Below are 26,941 nucleotides of genomic sequence, written 5' to 3' on the forward strand. Positions count from 1 at the left end.
GTCAGTCTCCCTCCGTTACTCCTGCCCCCAAGATCCCCCAGGCTCCTGCCGTGCAGGGGGCCCCAGGGTTGAGACCCTCCTCGACTCTTTCACCAGGCTGACCACCTCCATCTACCCACCCAACACCTCAGCACACATGCTTGCATTCAGTTCACAGACTCTGCAAAAACACACATTCCACCACCTCACAGCCTCACGCACAAAGAACAAGTTATCACTGGCATTCCTTCCTCACAGATGCATTCCATCCCGCCGAAGGAAGGCGTGGGCACACTTTGCCCCCATCCCTACAAATGCTCTGTGATCATGCATCATGGCAATCACTCACACACAAACACGCACGGACGCACACATCAGGCCCCGGGACCCCGACACCAAGGCACTATTCGCCCCAATGTTAACCGTGTGTGCCTGAGCTGGGCTATGGACTTCGTGTCTGAGCAGAGGTGCGTTCCAGTGAGTCCTTCTGAGCGGACTGTGGGGCCAACTGGGAGGGGTCGGGGCTGGAAAGCAGGCCCGCCCAGCCTCTCCTCTGGCGCACAGCTGGATTCCGGAATCTGGGCCCACGGGCAGAGTCCCACCCCGCCTGGGCCCCTCCGGCCGGCCGTCTCTCCAGCACCCGGCAGACGTCCGAAGGAGACGCCCCCCCACCCACCCCCACCATCCGGTGGATAAAAATAGCCGCGCGCAGGCCTTGGGAACGGTAATGGGAGCCACATGTTGGCCAGATGTGCCCGGGAGAGACCGCCAGGAATGCGGAGGGCCGGGAGCGCGGGGCCGGTCCCGCCCTCGCCACGCAGGCCCCGCCCCCGCACGGACCAGGCAGGCACGGGGAGCGCTTACACCGCAGTTTACTTTCTTGTGTTTCTCAAAGTCGTGTGGGAGGACGTGGGTGGCCGGGGCCTGACTTCCCCCCAGGTCCCGCCGTAGTCCCCCTCCCGGGCCCCCCCTCAGTGCGTCTGCGTCTGCACGTGGATGGAGTCCCGGGTCCGGGACTCCTGGGTTTCCTGCTTCATCTGCACCTAGTCGGGAGAGGGCGTCAGGAGAGGCGGGCAAGGGAGGGCCAGCCCCCAGCCCCCCGGGATCCGCACCCCACCCACCTCCAGCAACAGGCGCTTCTCCTTCTCGCTCTTCAGCTCCTCCCAGATGTCCGTCAGCTTCCTCCTGCGGACAGAGACCAAGGGTAAGGGGTGGGCTGGGCAGGCTTAGAGCCCCCGCCTCCCTCCCTGCCCTCCCCCTTCCCACTTACTCCAGCTGCACCCACATCCGCTCCAGCGACCTTTTTAAAGACCCCACCTCGTCCTGTAGCCTCATTATATCGCCTCTGTCACTTTTGCTGTCCGTGAGATTTTGTGGGACCGGAGAAAGTAGGCTGGGAGTCTCTTGGGGGTCTGGAGTCGACTTGATAGGATGAGGATTCTTTTGAACAGGGGCTACCTCTTTGGGGGACTCCTGCTCTTTGCGGGGTGCCTCCTCCTTCTGAGTAGCCTCATGCTGCCCAGGTACCTCCTGGGCAGGCACGGACCCTGGCTTGGACTCAGACTGGAACGGGGAGCTGTCCCTCTGATCCACAGGGTATGAGAGGTCAGGGTCCTCTGGCATATGGACCTCTTGGGATTGAGCCTCATTGGCCACGAGAGACTTGAACTTCAGCAGGGCTTGCTCCGGAGAGAAGTGATGGAGCTGAGTGTTGTCTCTGGTGGAGGCCTCTGCAGAGAGCACCTGCTCAGGGGTCAAGACCTTTTCTAGGGTGGGGGTCTCATCCCCAGGCAGGGCCATCTTTGGGCCAGGGGCTTCATCCTCAGGTGGGACGTCTGGGGCAGGGGCCTCATCCCCAGAAGTCACGCTGTGTGGGCTGGGAGCCTTGTCCAGAGTCAGGCTCTCCTCTGGGGTGGGGTTCTCTGGCGCTGGGCCCTTGAACTCCAGAATCCGGGCCTCCTCTGAGATGGGGACCTTATCTGGAGTCAGGGTTTCCTCTGGAGTGGGGGCCTTATCTGGAGACAGAGTCTTCTCTGGGCTGGGAGTCTTGTCCAGAGTAGTGGTTTTATTCACAGGAGGGGCCTTTGCCAGGCTGCTCTGCTCTTCCTCCTGTGGTGATGCAGGTCAGGTCTCAGTTGAGGGCTGGGTACCTTGACAGTTTTAATCAGGTCCCCCTTGACCTGGGATCCTTCCCCCTTGTACGCCACACCCCTGGGAACCAGACCCTGCCCAGCAGTCTCACTCTCCTGCGTCTCAGGCCCTCTTACCTGACTGGTGGCAGAGCGCTGCCGGGAAGTCTGGGTTTTCGATCCCTTTCTACCAGGGTGGCCTGGACCCCTGCTGAGGGAGCTGCCACTGGAGCCTAGAAGAGCAGAACCTCAGGGGTACAAGCTCCCCCGACTCTGGGTCTTTCCCCATCTCTGTCCTTCAGCACAACCACCCTGTCCCTGTCCCCCATTCCTCGCCCACCCCCGCTGGAGAGGGGCTGTGAGACCTACCGGAGTCTCGGGAGGGGCGCTTCTGACTGTCTCCACTGGGTATCCAAGATGGCCTGAAACATATCACCATCAGACCAGAAGGTGGGGGGCAGGGAGCAGCCTTTCCTTTGTACCCTACCCACCCCCACCCTGCTCCTTACTTGGGTTTGCTGGGCCCAGTGGGGGCTGTCACCAGCTTCTTGACTGTAGGCAGGGCTGCTTTGGGCATCATCTTTTTTGGTTCCTTAAGAGGAGCTGGGAGGGAAGAAGGGAGTGTGGCACCCATTCATTCCCTTATCCATTCATCTAACGGTTGGTGGCCCTGTCCTGTGCACAGGGGACTAGGGACAGGAGATGAACATTTGACTCTGCCTCCTCAGAACTCTGGGGAAGCCTACCGCCCTCGTGCCGCATGGGCACGGGGAACCATGGGAGCAACCTGAAGGGGCACCTGGCAGAAGACAGTTGTCAGGGAAGGCTTTGGAGGGAACGTGCTTTCATATCCTGCCCATTTTTAATCCATGCTTTTCTTTTCTTTTCTTTTCTTTTTTAAAGTAATTCTGTGCCCAACGTGGGGCTCAAACTCACAACCCCAAGATCAAGAGTTGCACGCTCTACCGACCGAGCCAGCCAGGCGCCCCTATCCAAACTTCTCTAAGACCTGTCTCCTGCTCGGTGCCCATGGCTGTCTCCCTGGGTCAGACTTCATCTTTTTCCTAGACCACAGCAATAACCTTCCCCAATCTAGTCCTCCCTCTGTAGAACTTCTCGGTCTTCTCTATCTCATTTACTCCCTAAGAGACCTCACCCAGTTTGAAGGATTCAATTAGCAACAACAGGCCAACGACTCCCGCATTTTCATCTCTAGCCCCTGAGCTGCGGACTCACTGTCCAACTGCCCTCTCTGTTTCCAGCTGGGGAGCTAAGTGGCATCATACACTTAATGTACCCAAAACTGAACTCTGACTTGTCATCCCGCAAACCTGCCTCTTTTCCGGACACCCCCTCACGCATTTGCCCACTTGCTCAGATGACAAGATGAGTCATCGCTGACCTCTTTCATTCCCTTATGCTGCACATTCAAACCAGCGGTCCGTCTCGACTGCTCTACCTTCAAAACGTCCTGAATTCAATCACTTGTCTCCACCTCTGCCACTAAGTGCTCCGGACCCAGGCATCTTCACCCAGACTATGGCAACAGCCACCACCCTGCGCTCTGGCTTGCACTGCCCCCCTGTCCACAGCATGTTCCCACAGCAATCAGAGTGAGCTCAGGTCTGGGCATCTGGGCGGCTCAGTTGGTTAAGCATCTGACCGGTTCGGGTCATGATCTCATGTTTCGTGAGTTCGAGTCCCGCATTGGGTGAGCCCTGCTTCTCTCTCTCTCTCTCTCTCTCTGCTCCTTGTAGGATTCTCTCTCTCTCCCTCTTTCTCTTTCTGCCCCTCACTCACTTGCGCCCTCTCTGTCAAAAAAACCCAATAAACAAAAACAAAAACAAAACAAATGAGCTCAGATTCTACTGGGGAAGCAGACATAAGCAAAAGTCAAATATGCAATGTGTTGGAGTTATCAGGTATTACTGAGGAAGAAGAAGCAGAGGAATGTCAATTTTATTTATTCTTTTAAGTTTATTTATTTATTTTGAGAGAGAGAGAGAGAGAGCATAAGCATGTGAGGGGCAGAGAGAGAGAGAGAGAGAGAGAGAGAACCCCAAGCAGGCTCTGCACTGTCAGTGCAGAGTCCGATGTGGGGCTTGAACCCATGAACCGTGAGATCATGACCTGAGCCGAAACCAAGGATCAGGTTCTTAGCTGAGCCACCCAGGCGCCCCAGGAATGTCCATTTTAAATGGGGTGGTCGGAGAAGGCGACACTGAGATGACATCGGCATGAACGCAGTCACACGCGGGGACATTCATATTCATGGACACACGACCAGCCACTCTGGCACATGCACACATGCTGGCATTTAGTCACACGCACAGTATCACATGCAGACACACGCACAACTCCTGACGGTGTGCATAGCGGGCTAGAGCATGGATCCTATAGCCAGACACCAGGCTTTGACATCCTGCTCCATTACTTGCCAGCTGTGTGAAAACTTGGGTAAGTCACTTAACCTCTCTGTGCCCCGGCATCCTCATCCACCCAGTATACATCTGGTAGGGTTGTTGTGAGGTTTGGGTGACTTCCTTCGCATGAGGCGCTTAGAAGAGTATTTGGCATATAGTCAAAGCTCAGTAAATGTCAACTTTGACTTCAGCTGCTCGTACTTCGGCTGATTAGGTGCTTGATAGGGCCCTCCCACTGGAGAACAATTATATCCTCCTTAAGATACAATTTTGAGGCACTGTTGGAACTCGAAGAGGTGGGGGAGGTCCATTAAAAAGGAGGGAACTGAGGGGCGCCTGGGTGGCTCAGTTGGTTGAGTATCTGACTTCGGCTCAGGTCATGATCTCACGGTTCGTGAGTTAGAGCCCCACCTTGGGCCCTGTGCTGACAGCTCAGAGCCTGGAGCCTGCTTCGGATTTGGTGTCTCCCTCTCTCTCTCTGCCCCTCCCCCGCACTTGCTCTCTCTCTGTCTCTCACAAATAAATAAACGTTAAAAAAAAATTTTTTTTTAATAAAAAAAAAGGAGGGAACTGAGGCCAGAAAAGTAGGGAGAGGGCAGCACTACTGTGGCTACTGAGCCTGGGCCTGTGATGAGCAGATGCCCCACGGTGTCTCCCTTGGCTCTCCACACAACCCAAGCTTGGTTGCTACGCAGCAGTGAGCCCTTTCTTCCAGAGGGAAGTGGTCTCTACTGGTGGGTGCCCTGTAGTTACTGGTGGGAGTAGAGGCAAGTCCTCTCTGGAAGAAATCTTCCCCTACTGAGGCATACACAACTCACTCAGGTTGGGATCGAGTCATGAGCTCACACACAAAAATCATAAAACACACAAGAAAGGAGGCGACTGAGAATGGAACTCAGCAGACACAACACACAGCAGACACAGGAGTTGTCAGAGAACATAGTTGTGTGCAACATGAGCACGAAACGAAGGAACCATCAGGAATAAACAGGCAAATGTGGGAGGGCGGGGAAAGAAAACTGAAACTGCTAGAGATGAAAAACAGCGTTCTCGAAATAAATCAAATGCACTACAGGTTAAATAGCAGATTCAACACAGCCAAAACAGCAGAGAGATCCAGTAAACAGGAAGCACAGTGAGACAAGGAGCAGAAAATCTGAAAGCAGAGGTAAAGGAGTGGATAATGACAGGGGGTCTGACTGCGGCTGAATGAAGGGCCAGACAAATCCTCACCTCTAAAGGCAACTAGAAAGCTGGACAAAACCACCATTTCCATGCCCTGGAAATGGACCAAAGGCATGAGATAATCCGAGAAGCATTTATGCTTGATGGCGTCCTTGCCCACGGCTGCACCTGTCCCTGCTCTGCCAGCATGATCCACACCGACCCTCTGTGGCCTAGGGCAGGCTGCAGGAGTTGGCAGCTTTCACGGCCATGAGAGAAGGGAGGTCACATGATTTGGGGTTTAACCTGAGACTTGGCACTGGTTTCGGAGATATGACACCAAAAGCACAAGCAACCAAAGAAAAAAAATAGGGAAGTGAGACTTCATCAAGATGTAAAACTTTTGCGCATTAAAAGGTACCATTAAGAAAGTACAAAGACAGCCGACAGGATGGGAGAAAATATGTGCAAAGTACATGTCTGATAAGGGACTTTGCTCAAGATATATATAAACTCTACAGGTCGGGGCACCTGGGTGGCTCCATTGGTTAAGCGTCTGACTCTTGATTTCAGCTCAGAATATGATCTCACGGTTGTGAGATCAAGCCCTGCTTGGGATTCTCTCTGTCTCTCTGCCCCTACCCACCTGTCTCTCAAAATAAAAAAATAAACATTAAAAAATAAAAAACTTCTACAAGTCAAATAACCCAATTTAAAAATGGGCAAAGGATCCAAATAGACATTTCTCCGAAAGATATATAAATTGTCAATAAACATATGAAGAGAGAGTCCACATCTAAGCTGGCACAGAGAGGTGCAGCAGAACCACAATGAGAAACCACGTCACACACACTAGGATGATTATCATAAAAAGGAGAGGAACAAGTGCTGGGGAGGATGTGGAAAAAGTAGAACCCTCGTGCACCTGCTGGTAGGAACAGAAAACGGGACTAGCGCTTTGGCAAACAGTCTGACAGTTCCTCCCAATGCTAAATACAGAGTAGTCACAGCACCCAGAAATCATTTGCCTAGGCATACACCCAAGAGAAATGGAAACAGGTCAACACAAAAACTTGTACACAAATGTTCATGCCCCCAAAAGTAGAAACAACCTCAATGTCCACCAGCAAACACGTGGATGAATTGTGGTACATCCATATGAGGGAATATTATCAGGCAACTAAAAGGAATGAAGCATAGCAGACACCGGAAAAATGGATGAACCTTGAAAACAAAAGGTACGATAGAAAAGGTGTCTTTTTAAGTACTTGAATGTATTAACAAGTCTCTGATGAGACTGAACAAGAAAAAAGAGAGGAAAAAATTACTAGGAATGAAAAAAGACTTTTAAGTGCAGATACAGATTATAAAAGAACATTATGAATGACTTTATGCAAATAACTAGAAAACTGATAAAATGGATAATCACAAATATAACTCATTAAAACTGATTTAAGAATTTAGCCAGATTTTTGGTCAGCCATCAGTACCCAGGGACCAGGAGATTAGACCGCTAATGGTGCAAGGCTCCTAAAATGCAAGGTTTTCTCCCGAGTTCCAAGGTCAAGCCATTTGAATAACAGTTACAAAGGGACCTTTGCAGATGTAATCAAGTTAAGATGAGGTCATACTCTCCGGGCGCCTGGGTGGGCTCAGTTGGTTAAGCGTCTGACTTTGGCTCAGGTCATGATCTTGCAGTTCCTGGGTTTGAGCCCTGAGTCAGGCTCCACGCCAGACAGCTCAGAGCCTGGAACCTGCTTCTGATTCTGTGTCTCCCTCTCTCTGGCCCTCCCCCGCTCACGCTGTGTCTCACTCTCTCTCTCTCAAAAATAAAATAAAAAACATTAAAAATAAATAAATAAATAAATAAATAAATAAATAAAGGAGAAAACCCAGAGAATCATTTCAAAAGATTCATATAAACAATTTGAGAAAATTCAACACATACTTGTTTTTTTTAATTAAAAAGATTTTTTATGTTTATTTTTGAGAGAGAGTGTGAGTGGGGGAGGAGCAGAGAGAGAGGGAGACACAGACTCCGAAGCAGGCTCCAGGCTCTGAGCTGTCAGCACAGAGCCCAATGCGAGGCTCAAACTCACAAACTGCGAGATCGTGACTTGAGTCAAAGTTGGATGCTGAACCGACTGAGCTGCCCAGATGCGCCTCAACACATACTCTTGATAAATATTCTAAATAAACTAGAAATAGAATCGTTGTTAAAGGAGAAGTTTGGAAACATTCCACTTGAAATCAGAAGACAGTAATGATGCTCAATGTGACTACTTCTATTCAATAATGTATCGAGCCCCTAGCCACTATAGGAAAATAGGAAAATAAAATGAAGACATAAGGGGTAGAAAAGATAGAGCAAAATTGTCATTAGTCACAGATGACATAACTGTCTTCAAAGAAAACTTATTAGGAATCCACAGATAAACTATTAGAAATAATAAGAGTTTAGCACCGTGGCTGGCTATAAAATCAATATACAAAAATCAATGCATTTCTATATTCCAAAATAAACAGAAGAATATCTAATTTTTTAGAAGGCACAAGAAAAAAAATAAAATAAAATAAAAGGCACAAGAAAAAGATCTGTGGTATTTAGAAATAAATTTTATAAAAACTGGGTAAAAATCACACGCGGAAAATAATAAACGATGCTGAAATAGCTCCTTGTCCATATGGAAAAAGTTCTAATTGGGTCACTCATTAAAAATCAATGCCACAGAGAATGCAAACTGGTGCAGCCACTCTGGAAAACAGTACGGAGTTTCCTCAAAAAAATTAAAAATAGAACTACCCTACAACCCAGCAATTGCACTACTAGGTATTTATCCAAGGGATACAGGTGTGCTGTTTCGAAGGGGCACATGCACACCAATGTTTATAGCAGCACTATCAACAATAGCCAAAGTATGGAAACAGCCCAAATGTCCATCGATGGATGATGAATGGATAAAGAAGATGTGGTATATATACACAATGGAGTATTACTCGGCAATCAAAAAGAATGAAATCTTGCCATTCGCAACTACGTGGATGGAACTGGAGGGTATTATGTTAAGCAAATGAGTCAGAGGAAGACAAATAGACAAATATCATATGACTTCACTCATATGAGGACTTTAAGATACAAAACAGATGAACATAAGGGAAGGGAAGCAAAAATAATATAAAAACAGGGATGGGGACAAAGCATAAGAGACTCATAAATATGGAGAACAAACAGAGGGTTACTGGAGGGGTTGTGGGAGGGGGGATGGTCTAAGTGGGTAAGAGGCATTAAGGAATCTACTCCTGAAATCATTGTTGCACCATATGGTAACTAACTTGGATGTAAATTAAAAAAATAAATTAAAAGAAAATTTCTTACAAATAAAAATACGCAAAAAAAAAAAAAAAATCAAAGCTACAGAGATGAAGGCACTTTAAAAAGCAACACTTCAAATATTTTAAAGAAATATAAATGAGGGGTGCCTGGGTGGCTCAGTTGGTTAAGCCTTGGACTTCAACTCAGGTCGCGATCTGGTGGTTCGTAAGGTCAAGACCGACATCAGGCTCTTCACTAACAGTGCAGAGCCTGCTGGGGATTGTTTCTCTCCCTTGCTCTCTGCCCCCCCCCCCACTCATGTTTTCTCTCTCTCTCTCTCTAAATAAAATAAGCTTAAAAAGAAGAAATAAGCTTAAAAAGAAGAAGGGGTGCCTGGCTGACTCAGTTGGTTGGGTGCCCTATGTCAGCCCAGGTCATGATCTCCCAGTCCAGTCCGTGGGTTCCAGCCCTGTGTCAGGCTCTGTGCTGAAGGCTCAGAGCCTGGACCCTGCTTCAGATTCTGTGTCTCCCTCTCTCTCTGCCCCTCCCCTACTCACGCTCTGTCTTTCTCTCAAAAAAAACCAAACATTTAAAAAAAAAAAAAAAAAAAAAAAAAAAATATATATATATATATATATATATATGACTGTTTTTCTGAATTTGGAGCAGGAAGGATTTCTTAGACAAGGAAAAACCCGCTAACCATTAAAGATTGATATGCTTGCATTAAAATTAAGAATTCCTGTTCATCAAAGAACACCATTATACAAAAAGAGACAACAAACCACAATGAGAAAAAATATTTGTAAGGCATATAACCCACAAAAGATTGGTATTCAGTTTATATAAAGAACTCCAACTAATTATAACTAACCAGGGAGGAGCATCTGGATGGCTCAGTCGGTTGAGCGACTTCGGCTCAAGTCATTATCTCACAGCTTGTGAGTTGGAGCCTCGTGTCGGGCTCTGTGCTGACAGCTCGGAGCCTGGAGCCTGCTTCAGATTCTGTGTCCCTCACTCTCTGCCCCTACCCCTCTCATGCTCTGTCTCTCTCTCTCTCCAAGATAAATAAACGTTAAAAAAATTTTTTTAATTGTAACTAACCAGGGAAATAAATGCAAATTAAGTCCAAAAGGAGATGCTCTTTTGTAGCTACTAGATTCACACACACACACACACACACACACACACACACACACACACACGTAAAAGCTGATAATACCTCTGTTAAAGAGGCTTTGGATTAACAGGATCTCATACAGCTCATACACCGATGGTGGAATATTAAAGTGTACAACACTTTGAAAACCAAAGCGACTTTATGTCATAAAAACTGAACATTCACGAACCCTATAATCTAGAAGTGCCACTCCTAGGATTATATCCCAGGGAAATTATTGTACGTGCACACCAGGACAGAGGCTCAGGAATGTTAGAACTATTTGTTGTAACAAAAACTAGAAATAATGAAAATGTCTAACATCAGGCGATCAGATACATACAGAAGCTGTGGTAAATTCCCTGCAAGGAATATTATACAGCAGAGGAAAATTAGTGAATTTACATCTACATACAACATGGATTAATCTTAGAAATATAATGTTGATTGGAAACAGCAACTCCCAGAAGACTATAAACAAGATACCATTTTTATCAAGCTCAAAAGAAGCAAAAATTAATTAAGCAATACATTATTTAGGCACATACATAGGTAAGGAAACTTAAAAACTCAAGGGAATTATAAACACAAAATTCGGGATAGTGGTTACCTTTTTGGGGTAGGTAGCAGAATGGGAAAGAAAAGGAACACACAAACTATTAGCAATATTCTAGTTCTTGGGTTTGGTGACAGATCGCGAATGTTCACGGGAGTCCATTGTTGAGGTTTAAAGCACATATGTACGTTTTGCGTGAAATATTACATTAAAAGATAAATAAAATACCCCAACAGAACTATTCACTGACACGTTTATATGACGTGTGAACACACACACGTTCTCATAGACGCAGACGCATTGATCCATACCTTTCCTTAAAAAAGGAAATGAATCTATGGGGCGCCTGGGCGGCTCAGTCAGTTAAGCGGCCGACTTCGGCTCAGGTCATGATCTCACAGTCTGTGGGTTCGAGCCCCGCGTCGGGCTCTGTGCTGACAGCTCAGAGCCTGGAGCCCATTTCAGATTCTGTGTGTCCCTCTCTCTGACCCTCCCCCGTTCATGCTCTGTCTCTCTCTGTCTCAAAAATAAATAAACATTAAAAAAAAAAAAAAAGGAAATGAATCTAAACACGCTGATAGCCACATTCTCAAGACACACAAAAAATTATGAACACAGTAATACACTGATTCCTATACACTGGTCTGCACACATTCCTACCAGGTCCTTAACCCACATAGAGGTAGCTCCTAAGGGGCTATAATACTGAACCACTGGAGAGCTATGGGTGTTTATGGATGGGCAACTAAACTGGTGAGCCCCCCCCCACCCCCGCCGAGAACAAAATCCACCCCCCGCACACAAATCCCAGGCTTCCTGGGCACCCACCTGACTCCCGAGATGCCACTTTCCGTGGGATCAGCTTCTTGATCTGTGAAGAAGAAAATTATCAGAATCTGAAGAAGGGTCCCCACATTTCTAAGTTCACCCTCATTTAGGGGTGAACTAAATGCCCACTAAACACCACGACCCCCAACTTTGTCCAGAGCAGCACGCCCCACCCCCCCTACCTGAGTGTCTCGCTCCATACTCACTGGGGGTGGGGGGAGGACAAAGTTGTCTGGAAAGACTCCTCTTCTGCCTTGAGACTCTCCTTCCCACCAGCCCTTATCCTCTGTGGTCTGGGAGAGCAAGAGGCCATGGGGAAGTGAGCCAGATCCCCAAGCTCCTTCCTTCCAGGGTGCCTCCGCTTCTCCACGCACCCTTCCGGGCCGCCTCCCCTGCCCTGCGCCTTTCATACCTTCCTCAGTACTTTCACCTCGTCTCCTCTCCGCAGCGCCAACTCATCTGGGGCCTCAGGCTGGTAGTCGAACAGCACCCTATAGATCTCAGGGCGGGAGACTGAGGGGAGGTCAGTCCGCTGAAGCCAACTCTTCTCCCCGGATCAGTCAGCTGCTCCCTCCCCCATCAGCCTAGTTGGGGGTTCCCCTCTCCCAAGTCAGGGTGGCTCTCAGGAGGGGGTTTCCAGGAAACCTTTGGCTGGGTGCTCACCTGTCTGCAGGTAGTCTGGAGGGCTGTCATAGGTCAGGCTGCTCAGCTAGTGGAGGAGGGGGAGGGTAGAAGAAGCTGAGCCTCCACCTCCCCAAGAGGAACTCACCACTCCTGCGCCCACCGCACCCAGTTTACCTTGGGAGGCCGCTGGGGACTGGGGCTGACTGAAGGCATGTCTGGGTTCCCGAGGCCTGGTGGGGACAGTGAAGTTAGGGGGCTTGCTAATTCAGTTTAGATCGTGGGAGAGGTCAAAGGGGTCACAGGGTCAGGATGTGTGGATCACAGGCCCGGCCCACCGGGAGGGTCACTGGAGATTCCAGAGTCTGGTCACAAGGGTTCTTGGGGTCACAGGGTGCAGGTCTCACTTGGGGGCCCACTGTCCAGCAACTCCACAAAGTTGGATGGAAAGGCTCCCAGCTGCCCGTTCTTCTTCCCCAGCCACCAGCCGTCCTCAATCTGGGGAGGAGGAGGACGCAGGGCCATCTGGTTCTGCCCCAGGGTCTTTCGAGAATTCTTCCACCATTTTTTCTGCCCCAATTCTGCCCAATGCCCACCTCCTTCTTTGCTCCCTCACTTTCCCGTTTCGGCGCCCCTCACCATCCCCATCGCCCACACCCTCACTTCACACATCTCCCTGGGGACGCAAGCGCTCCAGCACCTCAAGCACCTCCAGCCCTCCAGCCCTCCAGCACCTCCGTCCAAAGCCTCTCATCATCACCTCGTCCCCTCACCTCCTTTATCACTTCCACAATCTCCCCAGCTTGCAACTTCAGCTCGTCCGCCTGCTCCGGGCTGTAGTTGAAGTTCACCTTGCACCATCTTTGGGGGCCCCGAGATTTGGCGGGGCGACCTCAGATCGGACCAGAGAGAGAGGCCGCTGATCTGTGAGCCCCAGTCCACTGAGCTGAGAGAGGGGCGGGCCGGGAGCGCCCTAGCAGAAGCTCCAGGCCCCGCCCTGAGGCGGAGCATTGTACCCAAGAACCAATCACAGACCACAGAGTGCCGATTGGCCCCGCCCAGAGCCGCGCCCGTCACGTCCCGCTAGGGGTGGCCGGAGCCGCGCAGGCTCCGCGCGCCCGCCCACCCGGCCAGGCGCTCACCTCGGCGGCGCGCACAGCGCGGGCTCGGCGCCTCCCCGGCGCCGCGCAGAGCCTCGGGGATCTCCTGGAGATGAGGGCATGGGGACGTGGGGGCTCTCAGTTCCTGAGGGCGCGCACTGAGACCCTCCTCCACCCAACCTGAGGCCCGGCCTCACCTGCACCGACCTCTCGGGGAAGAGGCCACAACGACCCCGTAGCTCTCCGCGCAGCCAGCCCCGTGAGGACCCCTCGCACACCTGCCGGACCACGTCCCCGGGGGCCAGATTCAGTTCGTCCTCCTTCTGCGCGCGGTATCCGGCCAGGACCAGCACCTCTGCGGGCGGAGGACCGGGCGGGGGCGCGTCTCAGAAGGGACCGGTCCGGGCACACTGGCTTAGGCGAGAATCCCGGGCTCCGCGTGGAGGACAACGGGAGAGCGGGGCGGTGGTGTGAGCCATTTCCGCCACCCCCAAACCCTCTGCACATACCCATAGCTTCAGGGTCGCGCTCCAGAGCCGGGCGCTGGAAGGACAGTACTGTCCCGCAGGCAGCCGAGTACTGGGCCCAGGTAGGATGGGTGGGACGAGCTGCGAGGTTGTGAAGCGAAGGAGGCGGAGACGCTAGCCGATAGGTCGGGCCCGGGATTCTGGGAGTGGGTGTGGGAGAGGGGGCGGCCCGGCTCAGCAGGTTCGGCCCCCAACCCAGGGATGAGGAGGACTCCAGGGTCCCTGGCCAGTGCTGGGGCCACAGCTCCCCCACGTGTTTATCCCAACCTAGTCACTTAAATTACAGTCTAGCCGCCTCTCCTCTCCCTGGCAGCCGTAGGCCCTGAGGCTCCCACCCACCGTTCGCACAGAGCCTTCCCTGGCCTATCTTCTCCCCGCTGGCAAGCTTTGAGCAGCAGGGGAAGAGGCGGGAGAGGCGCATACCAGGGTGGGGCCCCCAGCAGGCTGCAGCTGCTCTGAGGCAGGCCCTGGGTGGAGGAGGTGGCTGTCTAGCGCACACAAAGCTATTCCTAGTGTACTCCAAATCTCTGCTGTCCCTGGAAGGCACGTTACCCCCACAGCCCCACCCCAGGTCAAAGGAGGAGGGCAGAGACCCCAGCTTCCCGCCACCTGGCTTCTTTGGTTTCATAAAACACCTCCCAGATTCTCCTTGGGAAAAGGGCGAGAAAAAAGGAACTTGAAGAGCTTCCGTGGCTCCTGCTCAGAGCCAAGCTCAGAGCTAGTAAGGGCTCAAGTTTAGGGTCCATCTGGTGCCAATCCCATCCAGGCTGGGCTTTCAAGTAATCTTTCTGCTCAGTGGTGAACACGGAAGGCTGAACCTGTTGTCCACGACCCGTGACCTTTACCCCACCACTTTGGAAGCCAAAGTCCTTGCCCATAACACAGGGAAAAAACCTAGTTCTCTTGGGGTGTCCAAGTTACAGGATGATGCAAAACCACTGGGGTGACGAGTTACTAGCCAGCAAAGGGTGGCAGTCTCCTCCCAGAACAACTGGGCACAGAGCTGATGAAGAGACTGAGCAACAGTCTGGGCCCAGCCCTCACAGACATTTGTCTTTCAGCTGCCCTGAAGCTGCTGTGGCAGGTACCCTCCCCCCCCTCCCCCCCACTAAGGGTGACAATGACCAGAGTCCATTTACATCTGCCTTCTTCATTTATTTATTTATTTGCAGGAGGAGTTGAAACAAATTTGAAGGGTGTTTTCATTTTTTTCCCCCTAAACATGAATCATTCAAGTAAAACCAACTTAACTATAGAAATGTAGCAAAGTAAGGGGAAAGAAGCACAACAACCCAAGAGGCAAAGGTTGGGGGTGGGGGGAAGAGGTGGGTGCAGTCCGCATATAACATATGCATAAATGCCATATGATTCACCTGCTCAGGACCGCCTCCCCAGAAGGCAAGCACAAGGACCCATTTTAAGAGGATGTTTTCCCCCCAAACATCCAAGAATGTTTCAACTTAAAGCTTAAGGTTAAAAAAAAAAAAAAAAAAAAAAAAGGAAAAGGAAAAGAAAAAACAAACCCCCACAAACCACCCAGCCATAACCACCTTCCTTAATCGATCATAGGAGTTTCTTTTCATTTTATAAAAAGATTAATAAAAAATATTGAAAAAATTATTTTCTCATCTTATATTTGTAAAGATAATAGAATTCAGAAGTTTCTTAGAAAACAGACCAGAAACTGCCGTCCAGTTTCCACCCCTGTTGCTGAGAGGATCAGCAGGACTACAAAGTTTGGGATACTGGAGCTGCTGGTGGAGAATGGGATGCCCAGCCCAGAAGAAATCAGAAAATATTGGGGTGTGGGGGGGGACGTGGGGTATGGTTAGCAGCACACCATCGGATACATGGCTGTGCAGAAAAGGGGAACACAAGGTGGTCAGAAAGGCCTTGAACTCCTCCTCGACATACAAAACCGATTTTTACAAAGATCCAAGCAGTTTGGTCCCAAACTGAGGTGAACACTTCAAAGTTTATTCACATGCTTTGTTTTCTCTTTGAAGAATCAAAGTTGCCCAAATTAAATCTTTCTGCTATGGTTACTACATATGCCTTAAAAAAAAAAAAAAAAAAAAAAAAAGGAAGAAGAAGGGCTTTTAAAATCAGGGTAAGGGAGAAGAGATTGAAAATCAAATTAGTCCTCTTAGCTCCAAATGAAATTAAGAACAAAACTGTTGGTTTCTAATAGGGAACAAACCAAAATCCAGGTATCGCTCTCCCCTCCCTACCCCAGCCCCCACCCCGCACACCAACAACAAATGAGAAACACAGCTAAAGCCCAATGTGTTGTGTTTTGCTCCAGAGCTGGGCCCAACCCCCAGGCCCCTCAGCCGGCCGCCTGTCCAGTGGGACTTGGCGCCAGGGATGCTTTCGGCGGTGATAGGATTCTGCGTGGCTGGGGGGTGAGGGGGGTGGGATTTTCGCAATCTTGAGGCTTCTCTGTTTCGCTCCTCACCAGCCATCTTCCCAGCGCCCTCTCTCCCCTGGGCAGGGGCTCCCATCAGAGTGGCCCCTACTCAGTTGTGGGCTGTAAATTGTCCTTCTCTTCTCGGTTCTCTGTCCCACTCTCGTCGTCTTCAATCTCCCCTTCCTCCCCACTGAACTTGTCATGGGCCCATTTGGGGCTGGTGCTGGATTTCCGGAACATGAACCGGCCTCGACCCCGGGGGAAGGCTCCTCGGCCCCGACCCCGGCTCACCCACTTGTCACTGCCTTCGCCTTCACGGTCATCATGCTGAGAGGAAGGAAAACTGCCGTCAGTACTGGAGCGAACAATCGTGGCCAGAGCCCTCTTCTCATCCAAATGTGACTCTCAAACCAACCTTTTGCCCCACCCCACCGTTTGTTCCTTTTGTGTCCTCATCCCTGTGCCCTAGTCCAAAAATGCTACTGATTCAGATCCAAGACGATCTTCCTGTTGTGTGCCTTAGGAATTCTAAGGCAGTGGCTTGGGGGCATTATAATAATGATGATAAAACCCTCACTGAGCACTGAAAGACGTTCACACCCATGACCTCATTTAATCCTCACTTCTACCCTCCTATTATTATCACCCTCCACCATGCAAAAGAGGAAGGAAAAAGGCTTAGCAACTTTAGGTGACTCCATGTTATTTAATACACCATCTCTCAAAGGACAGGTCTGAGAAAGCCAATCACACCAAAACATGAAACTATGTCTGATGTGGGACATCAGGCAGCTACCAGAGGAAGTGACACTCAATACCTCGCTGGGATGTCAGCTCTTCCCGCCCACCCCCCCCCCCACCCCAACCAGCCTGGAACAGGAAGTGAGAACAAAGGCAAATGACTTGGTCACAGTGTCAGACCTGTAAGTGGCAAAGGCAGGACCAGAACCCAGCCTCCCATCTTCTATCCCCCCTTTAATTTCATGCAAAGAGGCAGTGTGGCTGAGCAGAAAAAAAACACAGCCTGCATCTCAATCCTGTTCTGATGATCTCATGAGAGAAGGAGGCTCCAATGAAAGAATGAGAAAGCATTTTGAAAACTAGAAGTTGGTGTTCCCTCACGAGCCGCATGGCTTCAAAAACTCTAAACCATCACAAGCAGGACCTCAGGCTCCAGGGGTCAACTCAGCTAAGGGCCAGCTGCTTCTTACCAGGGCTGCCTGTTCAACAGCCTAAATGCATGAAGCCAGCAATGCTCCTTCAGAAGGCAGATGGGAGACAGGGAGAAGGGCTCTAGATGGACTTTAATCATTCTCCTATAGCAGTGCCACTCCAGCACTGATCCTAGGCCGCACCAACTCCTCCCTGGAGGGTCCAAGGGTCCTCTAGGAGTCTCAACTCAGCTCCTAGCAGCCCCAGAAAAGTGAAGTTGGCTGTACACAACCATCTACAAAACCTGTTTCCTAACTGTGCAACTGACAATACACACCAACACCAGCCCTTCTTGTGGGTGATGAAGGCTTGGCTGCAAGTTTACTTTGGTTACAACACTCAGAGTCACGTGCTGGGACCTAGGCCTGCTAGTGATATATAGCAAGGCGGAGAGAACTTACTCATTGGCAAGGTAATCCAGCCTAGAAGAACCCCAGTATGAGGGAGACAGGGAGAGCCTGGGAAATGCCTGCTACTTCGGAGTGACCAGAAGCTGAGATGAGAGGAGCCCAGTGTCATTTCATTCTGGAGACAGATCCCCTCCCTCACAGAGACCCTGTGCTGTCTTTTCTATCTATCTTGCACGAGGGAGTGAGAGTGGAACTGCAGACTTGGGAGAGGGTTATGACTCCATCCCTGAATAAAGGCTGGAGGGAGGCTGAGGTTGGGTTAGCAATTAAAAAGCTCACAGACCTATGAGGCACCTGGGTGGCTCCGTTGGTTAAGTGTCTGACTCTGAACTTTGGCTCAGGTCATGATCTCACAGTTCGTGAGTTTGAGCTCCGTGTCGGGCTCTGTGCTGGCAGTGCGGAGCCTGCTTGTGATTCTTTCTCTCTCTGCCCCTTCCCTGTACGCTCTCTCTCAAAATAAATAAATAAACTTAAAAAAAAAAAAAAAAAAAAAGCTCACAGACTAAAAAGGCCAGAGCAAGCCTTCTTGTTTATCCTAGAATCCATAAACCTCTTAGACGATAAAACACTTCTGAGGCCGGGACCAGCTCTCAAGAGAACACTCCTCTTTTGCCGGCACTGTGCTGTCCCTCGAGTACAAATCTCCCCCCTGCCCCCTCCCAGTGCAATATGCCTACACACGTATTTAATCACAGTTCTGGACAGATCAATTAAAGGCTTGGTATCAGCTACTGTGTGTGCCCAAGGCACTGCTCCGGCCCTTCCCGCTTATCCCAGACACCTACCAAGTAATACTTCTTGCTTTTGGGTGTGTACTCGGGGTCCCACTCCTCCTCCCGGGTTCTCTTTTGAAAATCGTTGTTGCTGTTATTGTTGTTGTTACCAGAGTAGTTGCCTCTGCCCCAGCCTCTCCCTCTGGCTCGAAATTGCTGTGGCATTAAGTAGGGAAAAGGAACAAAGGACTCTGTCAGGAATGGAGAAAAACAACTCCCTGCCTTCTGTTCAAATCCTGTTCTAGTGCAGAACAGACAGCAGTCCTCTGGTCAATCTGCTAGTCAAATGGTCTCTAGCTCAAGTCTGGAGCCCATACAGAGAGGACCATATGGCACAAGGCCCTCCCTACAGACACAGCAGGGAGTCAAGGTAAGTGGGGGAAATAATGAGGCCAGAAGCCCCAAGAGGCTTTCTAGGTAAGAAAAATAAGTAAAAAGAAAAAGCTTAAGGAAGAGGGGAACCACAGATTCTGGGATCTATAGACTGAATTCCTTGTATCAAGGACAATAAAACTAGTATTTGGATAAACAAACAATTGGGAGGAATAGGGGCTCAGAGAAAGGGAGAGGGGGCAGGATCTTACAAAGGTCCCTCGAGCTCTGCCTCCTCTTTCACTTGGACCCACGAAGTCTTTGGTCCCCAGTCTGGACTTGTCAAAGCCTGTGGTGCTCTCTTCCCTCTCCTCCGTCTCTTCAGTGTACTCTTCCGCTTTGTAGGAATGGGATGACTGGGAGGAAGAGGAGGATGACCTGGACCGGTCTCGTGCTCTCCGGTGCTTCCTACGAAAACAGAAGAGCCAGGGATTTAAATCACCAAGCTCCAGGGTACAGCCCTTGGCTGTACTCTCTGGTAAGAAGCACAGGGCAATCAGGAACATATCTGTGATGAAAACACTGAAGACACTGAGTAACCTCAAAACACCCAACTCACCCCCAGCTTACCCACCCAGGGTACCTAGGAGGCCTCCTCTCAGTTCTGTGGGTCATGTTCAGTGACAGGTCTATGTGTCAGCCTGTGATGAACATGGGACATACACAGAGAAGGAACAGAACACAGCCCATGGCCCCGTATAATACATTTGCATGAACTAGAAAGGCAGAGGAGAGAACGCTGCATTGCAAGCCATGACGTATCTGGAACTGGGACAGAGGTTTAATATATTACCATGTGTTTAGTGCTTTACATTACTTTTATTTCTCATAGGAAGAACACTACTGGCCTAATTTAGGCCTGTTCTAGAGACTGAACAAACAATATGCTTCAACACTTCACAATGACATAGCAGGTGTGTAGTGAATGGCGGCTGTGATTATTCAGTATTATTTCTCCCACTTTATAGACAAGAGATTCAGGGTGACAGAGCTGAGCAGAACTGGGGTTCAAACCTAGCTCTAATTATACCACTATCCCACATACCACCTCTCACTGAGCTCAAACAGATTGAGTTATTAAAGCACAGGATCCGGCAAAACTCTTCCCAGAGTTACTTCCCTCCCTTTCCTTCATCTGAGAGAAATTACAGACCAGGGCAAATTAGCTTACTACAATGAGTCACCGTCTATGGAGAAGTCGGTGCCAGTCCTGCCATGTGCTAGTGGGGGTTACTGGCTGCCTTTAAGATGGCAGAAAGGCCAGGCTCCCAGGAGTAGAGGACACTTAGAGGTAAAGGCCAGCCAAGCGCCAATAACCTACTGCTATCCTCCCTTCCCATGTCCCCCTCCATTTCGCAAACAAAGCACCCTGCTCCCTCTCCCACCACATTCGCCATTTGAGAAGCTCAAGAAATTCAATATTTAAATCCTAGTGCCTCTTTCTAGCATTTACTCATAAATAGGGGAAATCTAAGTTATCATCACAGGATTTTTCTAAGAGGTTTTAAAAACAAGATCCCAAAAGGCCTCAGACTGGAGTCCCAGTATCACTTTTATTACTTGTGTGATCTTGGGTTAAGTTGTTCTTCAGTCATTCGAGAAACCGTTTTTGTAAACTGAAGAGTGATGGGATATATATATATATATATATATTTTTTTTTTTTTAATTTCTTTTAATTTTTAATTTATTTTTGAGACAGAGAGAGACAGAGCATGAGAGGGGAGGGGCAGAGAGAGAGGGAGACACAGAATCAGAAGCAGGCTCCAGGCTCCGAGCCGTCAGCACAGAGCCTGACACTGGGCTCAAACTCACGGACTGTGAGATCACGACCTGAGCCGAAGTCGGATGCCCAACCGACTGAGTCACCCAGGAGCCCCTGAAGAATGATATTTAACGAGATTAAACATCTTTCTTCTTGCCCCAATCACAAAACACTAGGGTTTCAACATCACACAGCAAGTCAGGGGAAGAGGTACGTGTTCCAGGGAAAGGAATCAGGATCAATAATCCAAACCCAACCCTGAAATGTTTGAGGGGTTTTGCCTCCTTTCCACCAGAAGCAGTGCTGAGGACTACTGGACCACCACATCCACTCCCTGTTGAGGATTATCAGGTCCCTTTGTCAGGGGGCAGTCCTGGCAAGTGCCAGGGCTTCTGATGCACAAGTAACACAGTGGAAGGAAGAAAAAGTGGGACAGAAGATCTGAGTTTTGATGTCAGCTGATAATTATGTCATTTCAGAAAAATCATTATAAGCTCAGCTTATCTTTCAAATGGGCAAAGTGGGTACCATACCAACCATGCAACTTATCTCAAAGGATTGTTATCAGAAAATGGATAATGAAAACGCCTGCTGGCCAAAGTTCAGAAACAGCAAAAGTGGTGTTGCTTCATATGGGAATGTGTGGGGCTTCAATTCTACGTTTAATGAGACATGATTGAAAAGTCATGGAACTTTCACAGATGTAAACAGAAATGACAGGACCTTGGCATGAATGCTGCCCTATGAAGTTCAACAACGCTACCTTTGTTTAAAGAATATTTGGAACACCTTACTTGGAAGTGTCTGTCAAACTAGATCTTAAAGGGCATTTAAGATCAACAATCTTGGGGCGCCTGGGTGGCTCAGTCAAGTATTCAATTCTTGATTTTGGCTCAGGTCATGATTTCATGCTTTGTGAGACAGAGCCCCAAGAACCCCCTCATCATGCTCTGTGCTGACAGCATTGAGCCTGCTAGGGATTCATTCTCTCTCTCTCTCTCTCTCTCTCTCTCTCTCTCAAAATAAAGAAACATTAACCGGGGGGGGGGGGGAAAGAATGTTCTTAAAAAAAAAAAAAAATCAACAACCTTGTCCTATATTTAGTTTCACCCTATGTCTTTGACAAAAGTGTTACTATGAGCCAACAACTTTGAGCCATTTCTAAAACATAACCTCCCCATTAAAATTTGTGATGAAAAAGAATGTATCAAAGAAAATGTCTAAAATAACCCAAAAGGAATTCCCAAATGATTTTCCACTCCATCCCTAGAGCCAAACTAAAGACCCACCTCCCAGGAGGCCTTCTCTGGACAAGGATCATACCCCTACTTTGATGCAGAAGTTGTTTTCAAGCCAGGGACCTTACTTGACAGTTACAGGATATCAAAGAACAAACTGCTATCATCCCTAACCCTAAATGAAACTCTGGTATAGAGCCCAGAAGGAGCAGACAAGAGACCCCACTCAGAAGTCTGAATGAGGGAACAGGGGCTTACGTACTTCTGCTTCTTTGATCCTTTATGAGTTTTCTCTGTTTTCTCAGCTGATCTTTCCCTCGAGTGGCTTGAGTCTCGGGAATCCACTGATTCTCTTGATTTACCTCGTTTAAGATCTCTCTCCTTATGTTTTTTACGACGTTCAATATCAAGGCGCAGATCAACAGGATCATCTTTGTATTTTCCCTCAGTCTGCCAAGAGAGAAATCAAAATGAAGGTTTTTGGGATTCAGGGCTGCCAACTCAACCACCCCACAAACTGTGGTTCCCACTCCAATGGAGCGGTACAGAGGAAGCACTGGGAGTGTGAGGCACCGCACCCAAGCTTGGGAGGGATACAGGACGTCCCACAGAAGTCCCTTCCTGAGGGTCCCTCACAGAACCCAAACCAGTTCTCTGAAATAATGTCTACCTTCTGAAAACGCTAAACATTGATCTCGCCTTGTTTGCTTCCTCTGTGGCCCAGTAATGACTCTGGCTAGCCTACAAGCTGAGAAGGCCAAATTCCGCTTTAGAGGGTGGCTGGTTAGGCTGGGTCAGGCCTATAGTCACCACCAAGAGCGGAAATGCCTGTGTCGTGTTGTCCTTCCCTACCTATGCTGTGGCAGCCACCATGGGTTTATGCTCTCCTTGGAACTGGCTCTGAGCATGCAGCCCAGCAACAGAGCATGGGACACTTCAGCAGCCTTCCAAAATGCTTAGTTACAATGAGAAACAGCTTTAGAGAGGGAACATCAAAAACCATTACGGAAAATTCATGAAGTGACAATACCAGGTCAAAATTTATTTTAAAAAAGAAAAAAGCAGCAGCAGAAAAAGAAAGCAAAACCCCGTTTTTGCTGACTTCCTAGGAAGTCGAAGCCTCAGGGTACATGCACCGCAGATGGACAGCAGTAGCACTGTGCGTCCCAAACCAGGGCAAAGGCTTTCGACAGCTCTTGGGACACTCAGAGCAGAGGGCAAGGTGGATTCAGGATCATTAAGCACCAGGATTTGCCTCATGGGAAGTAAAACTTCTCTAAAAGAGGAAGGAATGGGCAGCTGACTCTGTATTAACATTGCACTTACACAAACTACTAAGCTTTTTGCCGAAATAAGTTTAAGGTTTATTGTTATCATGTTGGTTTTGAGAGGGAATGGGGCCTCTGCACCCTCCAAAGACAAAAACAGAACAAAACAACAAAACAAAGGCAGAAGCTGCTCCCTGAGGCCGTGCACCCCCAGCACCTCTATGGGGTCAGCTCTGCGAGGCCTTGAGGACCAGCTCTCTTCTGCTGTTTCAAAGCCTTGCATTTCACATGGTTAGTGCCGAGCTGGGGGAGTACCGGGGGGTGGGGGAGGCGACAAATGGAGAAAAAGAAAAGGGGGTGGGAGAGAAGACACTGTGCCAGAGTGCCTCTCATCACATTCAACTACCAAGACAATTCTGTCCAGAAGACTTGAAGATTAATATCTTTAGAAAAGGTTTCAGCAGCAATGGAAATCTTTAATTTTAAATTTTAACTGCATATGTGAATGAAGGTCAATAAACACTAAGACTTAAAAAAAAAAACCCAAACCTATTATTTCACAGTAAAAAGACTGCATACAAGCTTTAACTTCTTAATAACTATGTTTGCGTGCACATCATTGCAAATGTAGCTGGGCTATCAAAATAATGTTTAGCTTTTAAAGTAACAGTAACCGACAGATGATAAATATGGTACAATGTTAGAAAAAAAAAACTGGACTAGCTGTTTAAAACAGTCTACCATGTTAAGATATGAATATTTCACTCTCCTCTGACATGCATGTCTTTTTGAAATCATGGTTGGAAATAGTGCATGTAATATAGTTGATTTGATAATACTTACAAGCAGAAAAATATCACAAAAAGTTTCTTCTCTCATCATGGGCACTTGTTCCAAAACTCCTCTCTTTTTTTTCTCAAGCTCACCTCAATAGACTTTGGGGTCATTTACCATATTCTAACCACTTCACAAAGGTTGTTGATACATTTAATAAAAATTAACCCTTTGTAGTTCATTTTTAGAATTATGCCCATCCTTAAAAGAAAAACACAAACTTAAGTAGAGAGTAATTTAAACAAACACATTTCTGTCAAGTTCATGCCCAACGCACTCATTTTGTTGGAATTACGATCAAAGCAACAGTTCACCTTGTAGCCAGGTTCCCGTGGGCTTTTCATTTCGTCATGAGCCAAACCATGTTTTCTGAATGTACTGGGAGAAATGTCTATCCTCCTAAAAATTGAAAACAGAAAAAAGGTTTAATATCCCGCAGTATGAATATAGTAGTGGTAACATTTTAGTTCATAAGTTGGGCAACAGAATCATAGGCATTCTTTTTCATTATGTTTCCTAACTTAGACACATACATTATTTACATTCTTTGCTTATATGTTTATACTCTCCCATAGGTGTGTCCGTGAGCACACAGGCGCGTACACACAACATACACACCAACCTCTCAAACTCAAACTGAAGAAACTTCTCATTCCTTCCCAATATTGTTACAGCCAGGAAGAAAGACTCACCTACACCCACACCTATTATCTCAAATTCACATCAAGACTATCCATGCCCTGCTAACCTCAAAGAGCAGTTTTCATCTTGGGAATAAGAATATAATAGCCCATTATTTACCTATGAGATTCGGTCTAGATGAGAAAACAACGGCCTGGCACGTACACACACCCCAAAGACCCTAAAACCCGAAGATTGTTGTAGAAACAGCATTCTCCTACCTACCGCAACAGGCTCAAGAGCGGACTATTAAGAAATTAAAGATACGGCCAAGTTTGTTTCTAGACAAAGCCCGTAACTGCTGAATATACTGCCACAATTGAATGTGATACTCTAAAACTGTTGGGCTTTTAAACCCTTTGACACAATTCTGCAAGCTCTCCCACCCACGGCAAATTCTTCCAAAAGAACTGATATATGGAACACAGGGGTTGCTTACAGAAACTTAGCATTTACTCTGCCTATAGAAAGTTCACAGTGGTCTCAGGTTACTATTTGTCAGCTCCCAACAATACAAGGATTCATCTATATCAAAAGGCCGGTCTTCCTCAGGCCCAAAGTGAGCAACCATAGTCATTAAGGCATGTCCTTTCCACTCAAACAACAAACGCCCACTGCTACCCTAGAGTCTGGAGAGTGTTTACCCTAAACCCTGCTGCTAACGCACCTGATGTTGATAAAAACAAGAGGAGTTTATTATCTGATGAGCAATCTTTTATGGCCACCTCTAGTGTAAGGCTGAAGTCCTCACCTGTGTATCTCTGGGCTTTTCTTGTTTTTAGCCGCCTCCTGCTCAGTTCCTCTCTTTAGGTATTTAGTAAAGCGCTCATGCAATGTCATTCCTGAGGACCCAAAGTGATGCTCTGTGGGAATTCAAAGAACACGTTATGCTACCAAAGGCAGAATATTCAACTCTTCTGCATGAACCTGTAGCCAGAGATGTGACTCAAGTCGTCAAATACACGTAACAAACACGCTGAAAAGAGGGAGGAAAAACGGCTGGTTCAGACACGATCCAATGTTGGCCACTGGGTTTCCACTATATAAGTCCCTTGTCTTAGGACATGGATACAAGGAAACCGAGAGCTCACTTCTCTGTGAATTACAGCACCAACTCCCACTGGAGTTTAGATTTCAGGTAGAACCTGTAACTGGCCCAACCTAGCTTCTGTATCACTTCTCTCAGCCATTCCCAACCTGCCCACCTCAATCTGCCCAGGAAATGGTAGAATAATGTGGGGAAGAAATTCACAGCACAAAGTCTCTGAGAGATCTCTACAGGCTTTCATCTGCTAGAAAGGAAAAGAGGTGCTGGAAAAGCCACTTTTCATACTTCCTTCTGCCAGCATTTTAAACCTTACATGAAGTATTTTACCTATTCTCACGAGCACAGGTTACTATAATTTCAAAATGTTCAAGTCTGTAATTACAAAATGGAAACTCCTCCTTGGAAGGAATTTCTTCAAGCCAGTCTCTAGCTTCAAAGGCCCTTTTGATGAGATAAAGGGCCCCAAAAGGCTCCCTTAGTCACCCACTCATCCTTCTGCTTATAGCAGAGGAAGCTAAGCATGCAGAAAGGGAGGCTCAAGCAGGCTGGGGTCTGCACTCACCTTTAACATGGTGAACAATGGTCACTATATGCTGGGCAAACAGTTCAGAGGGGCTCCGCTGAGACTGAGCTGACTGTATGTGCTGGAAAATGGAACGAAATTCCTGTTCCTTTTTGTTGCTATGGACTAGATCCCGACAGAGCTTGCGTTCCTGAGCCAATAAGCCACTGGGTCTGAAAAAGAAACATAGGGAGGCCCCGTGGAACAAGATATACAGGAAGTCAAAACACTCAAACCCTAAAAATACAATGCTTTTTTTTCCTCAGTAGTTTTAAATTTACCCACAAAGTTCCTTTTTGCTTCCTACCCAAGTTCAAAGTAATTTCAATGGACCATAACTAGGGAAAAGGGCATCCAAAATCTCTCTTCCCTTTTTTCACTGGGAGTCTCTGACAGGAACAAATGGTCAGGGTAAATAAAGTACTCAACATCAGTAACTCTGTTTTTGGAGTCGCTGCTGGTTTTAACACACACAACAAATTGAAAAGTATTTAAAAGATCAACTAGTTTGCCCAGCCAGGGCCACTCAGTGAAGTGACAGTGACGTGGGAGGTGCCTGGAATGCTGCTCA

General features: G+C 48.2%; 2 protein-coding genes across 6 annotated transcripts in view; both read right to left on the reverse strand.

Moving 5' to 3' along the window:
* Positions 1–833: 833 nt before the first annotated feature.
* On the reverse strand, positions 834–14,161 carry SH3D21 (SH3 domain containing 21). Of its 5 annotated transcripts, none has more exons than XM_053897505.1 (16): positions 13,782–14,161; positions 13,470–13,627; positions 13,315–13,378; positions 12,946–13,064; positions 12,580–12,670; positions 12,350–12,405; positions 12,215–12,260; positions 11,964–12,064; positions 11,734–11,844; positions 11,552–11,594; positions 2,618–2,711; positions 2,478–2,530; positions 2,247–2,341; positions 1,250–2,088; positions 1,101–1,164; positions 834–1,016 (listed from the first exon to the last, which is right to left on the reverse strand). In XM_053897505.1, the coding sequence occupies exons 1-16, from the start codon at positions 13,783–13,785 to the stop codon at positions 951–953; spliced, it is 2,004 nt and encodes a 667-aa protein (XP_053753480.1). In that variant the 5' UTR covers positions 13,786–14,161; the 3' UTR covers positions 834–950. The 5 variants fall into 5 exon arrangements, with proteins under 5 accessions (XP_053753480.1, XP_053753478.1, XP_019285700.2 ...); XM_053897503.1 differs by having other exon boundaries at positions 834–1,022; positions 13,782–14,157; XM_019430155.2 differs by having other exon boundaries at positions 834–1,022; positions 11,758–11,844; positions 13,782–14,153.
* A 772-nt stretch (positions 14,162–14,933) lies between these two features.
* The window catches only part of THRAP3 (thyroid hormone receptor associated protein 3), a 74,997-nt gene continuing 62,989 nt past the window's right edge, over positions 14,934–26,941 (reverse strand). Inside the window, exons 6-12 of the mRNA XM_019430146.2 lie at positions 26,371–26,543; positions 25,512–25,623; positions 24,394–24,478; positions 22,240–22,427; positions 19,189–19,384; positions 18,617–18,760; positions 14,934–16,536 (exon numbers count right to left, since the gene is read on the reverse strand). Of these exons, the coding sequence (XP_019285691.2) occupies positions 16,315–16,536; positions 18,617–18,760; positions 19,189–19,384; positions 22,240–22,427; positions 24,394–24,478; positions 25,512–25,623; positions 26,371–26,543 (1,120 nt within the window). The 3' untranslated portion in view covers positions 14,934–16,314. The remainder of the gene's footprint in view (positions 16,537–18,616; positions 18,761–19,188; positions 19,385–22,239; positions 22,428–24,393; positions 24,479–25,511; positions 25,624–26,370; positions 26,544–26,941) is intronic.

This window comes from Panthera pardus, unplaced genomic scaffold (genome assembly GCF_024362965.1).
Source record: "Panthera pardus isolate Hobbes unplaced genomic scaffold, ASM2436296v1 HiC_scaffold_11, whole genome shotgun sequence".
NCBI lineage: Eukaryota > Metazoa > Chordata > Mammalia > Carnivora > Felidae > Panthera > Panthera pardus.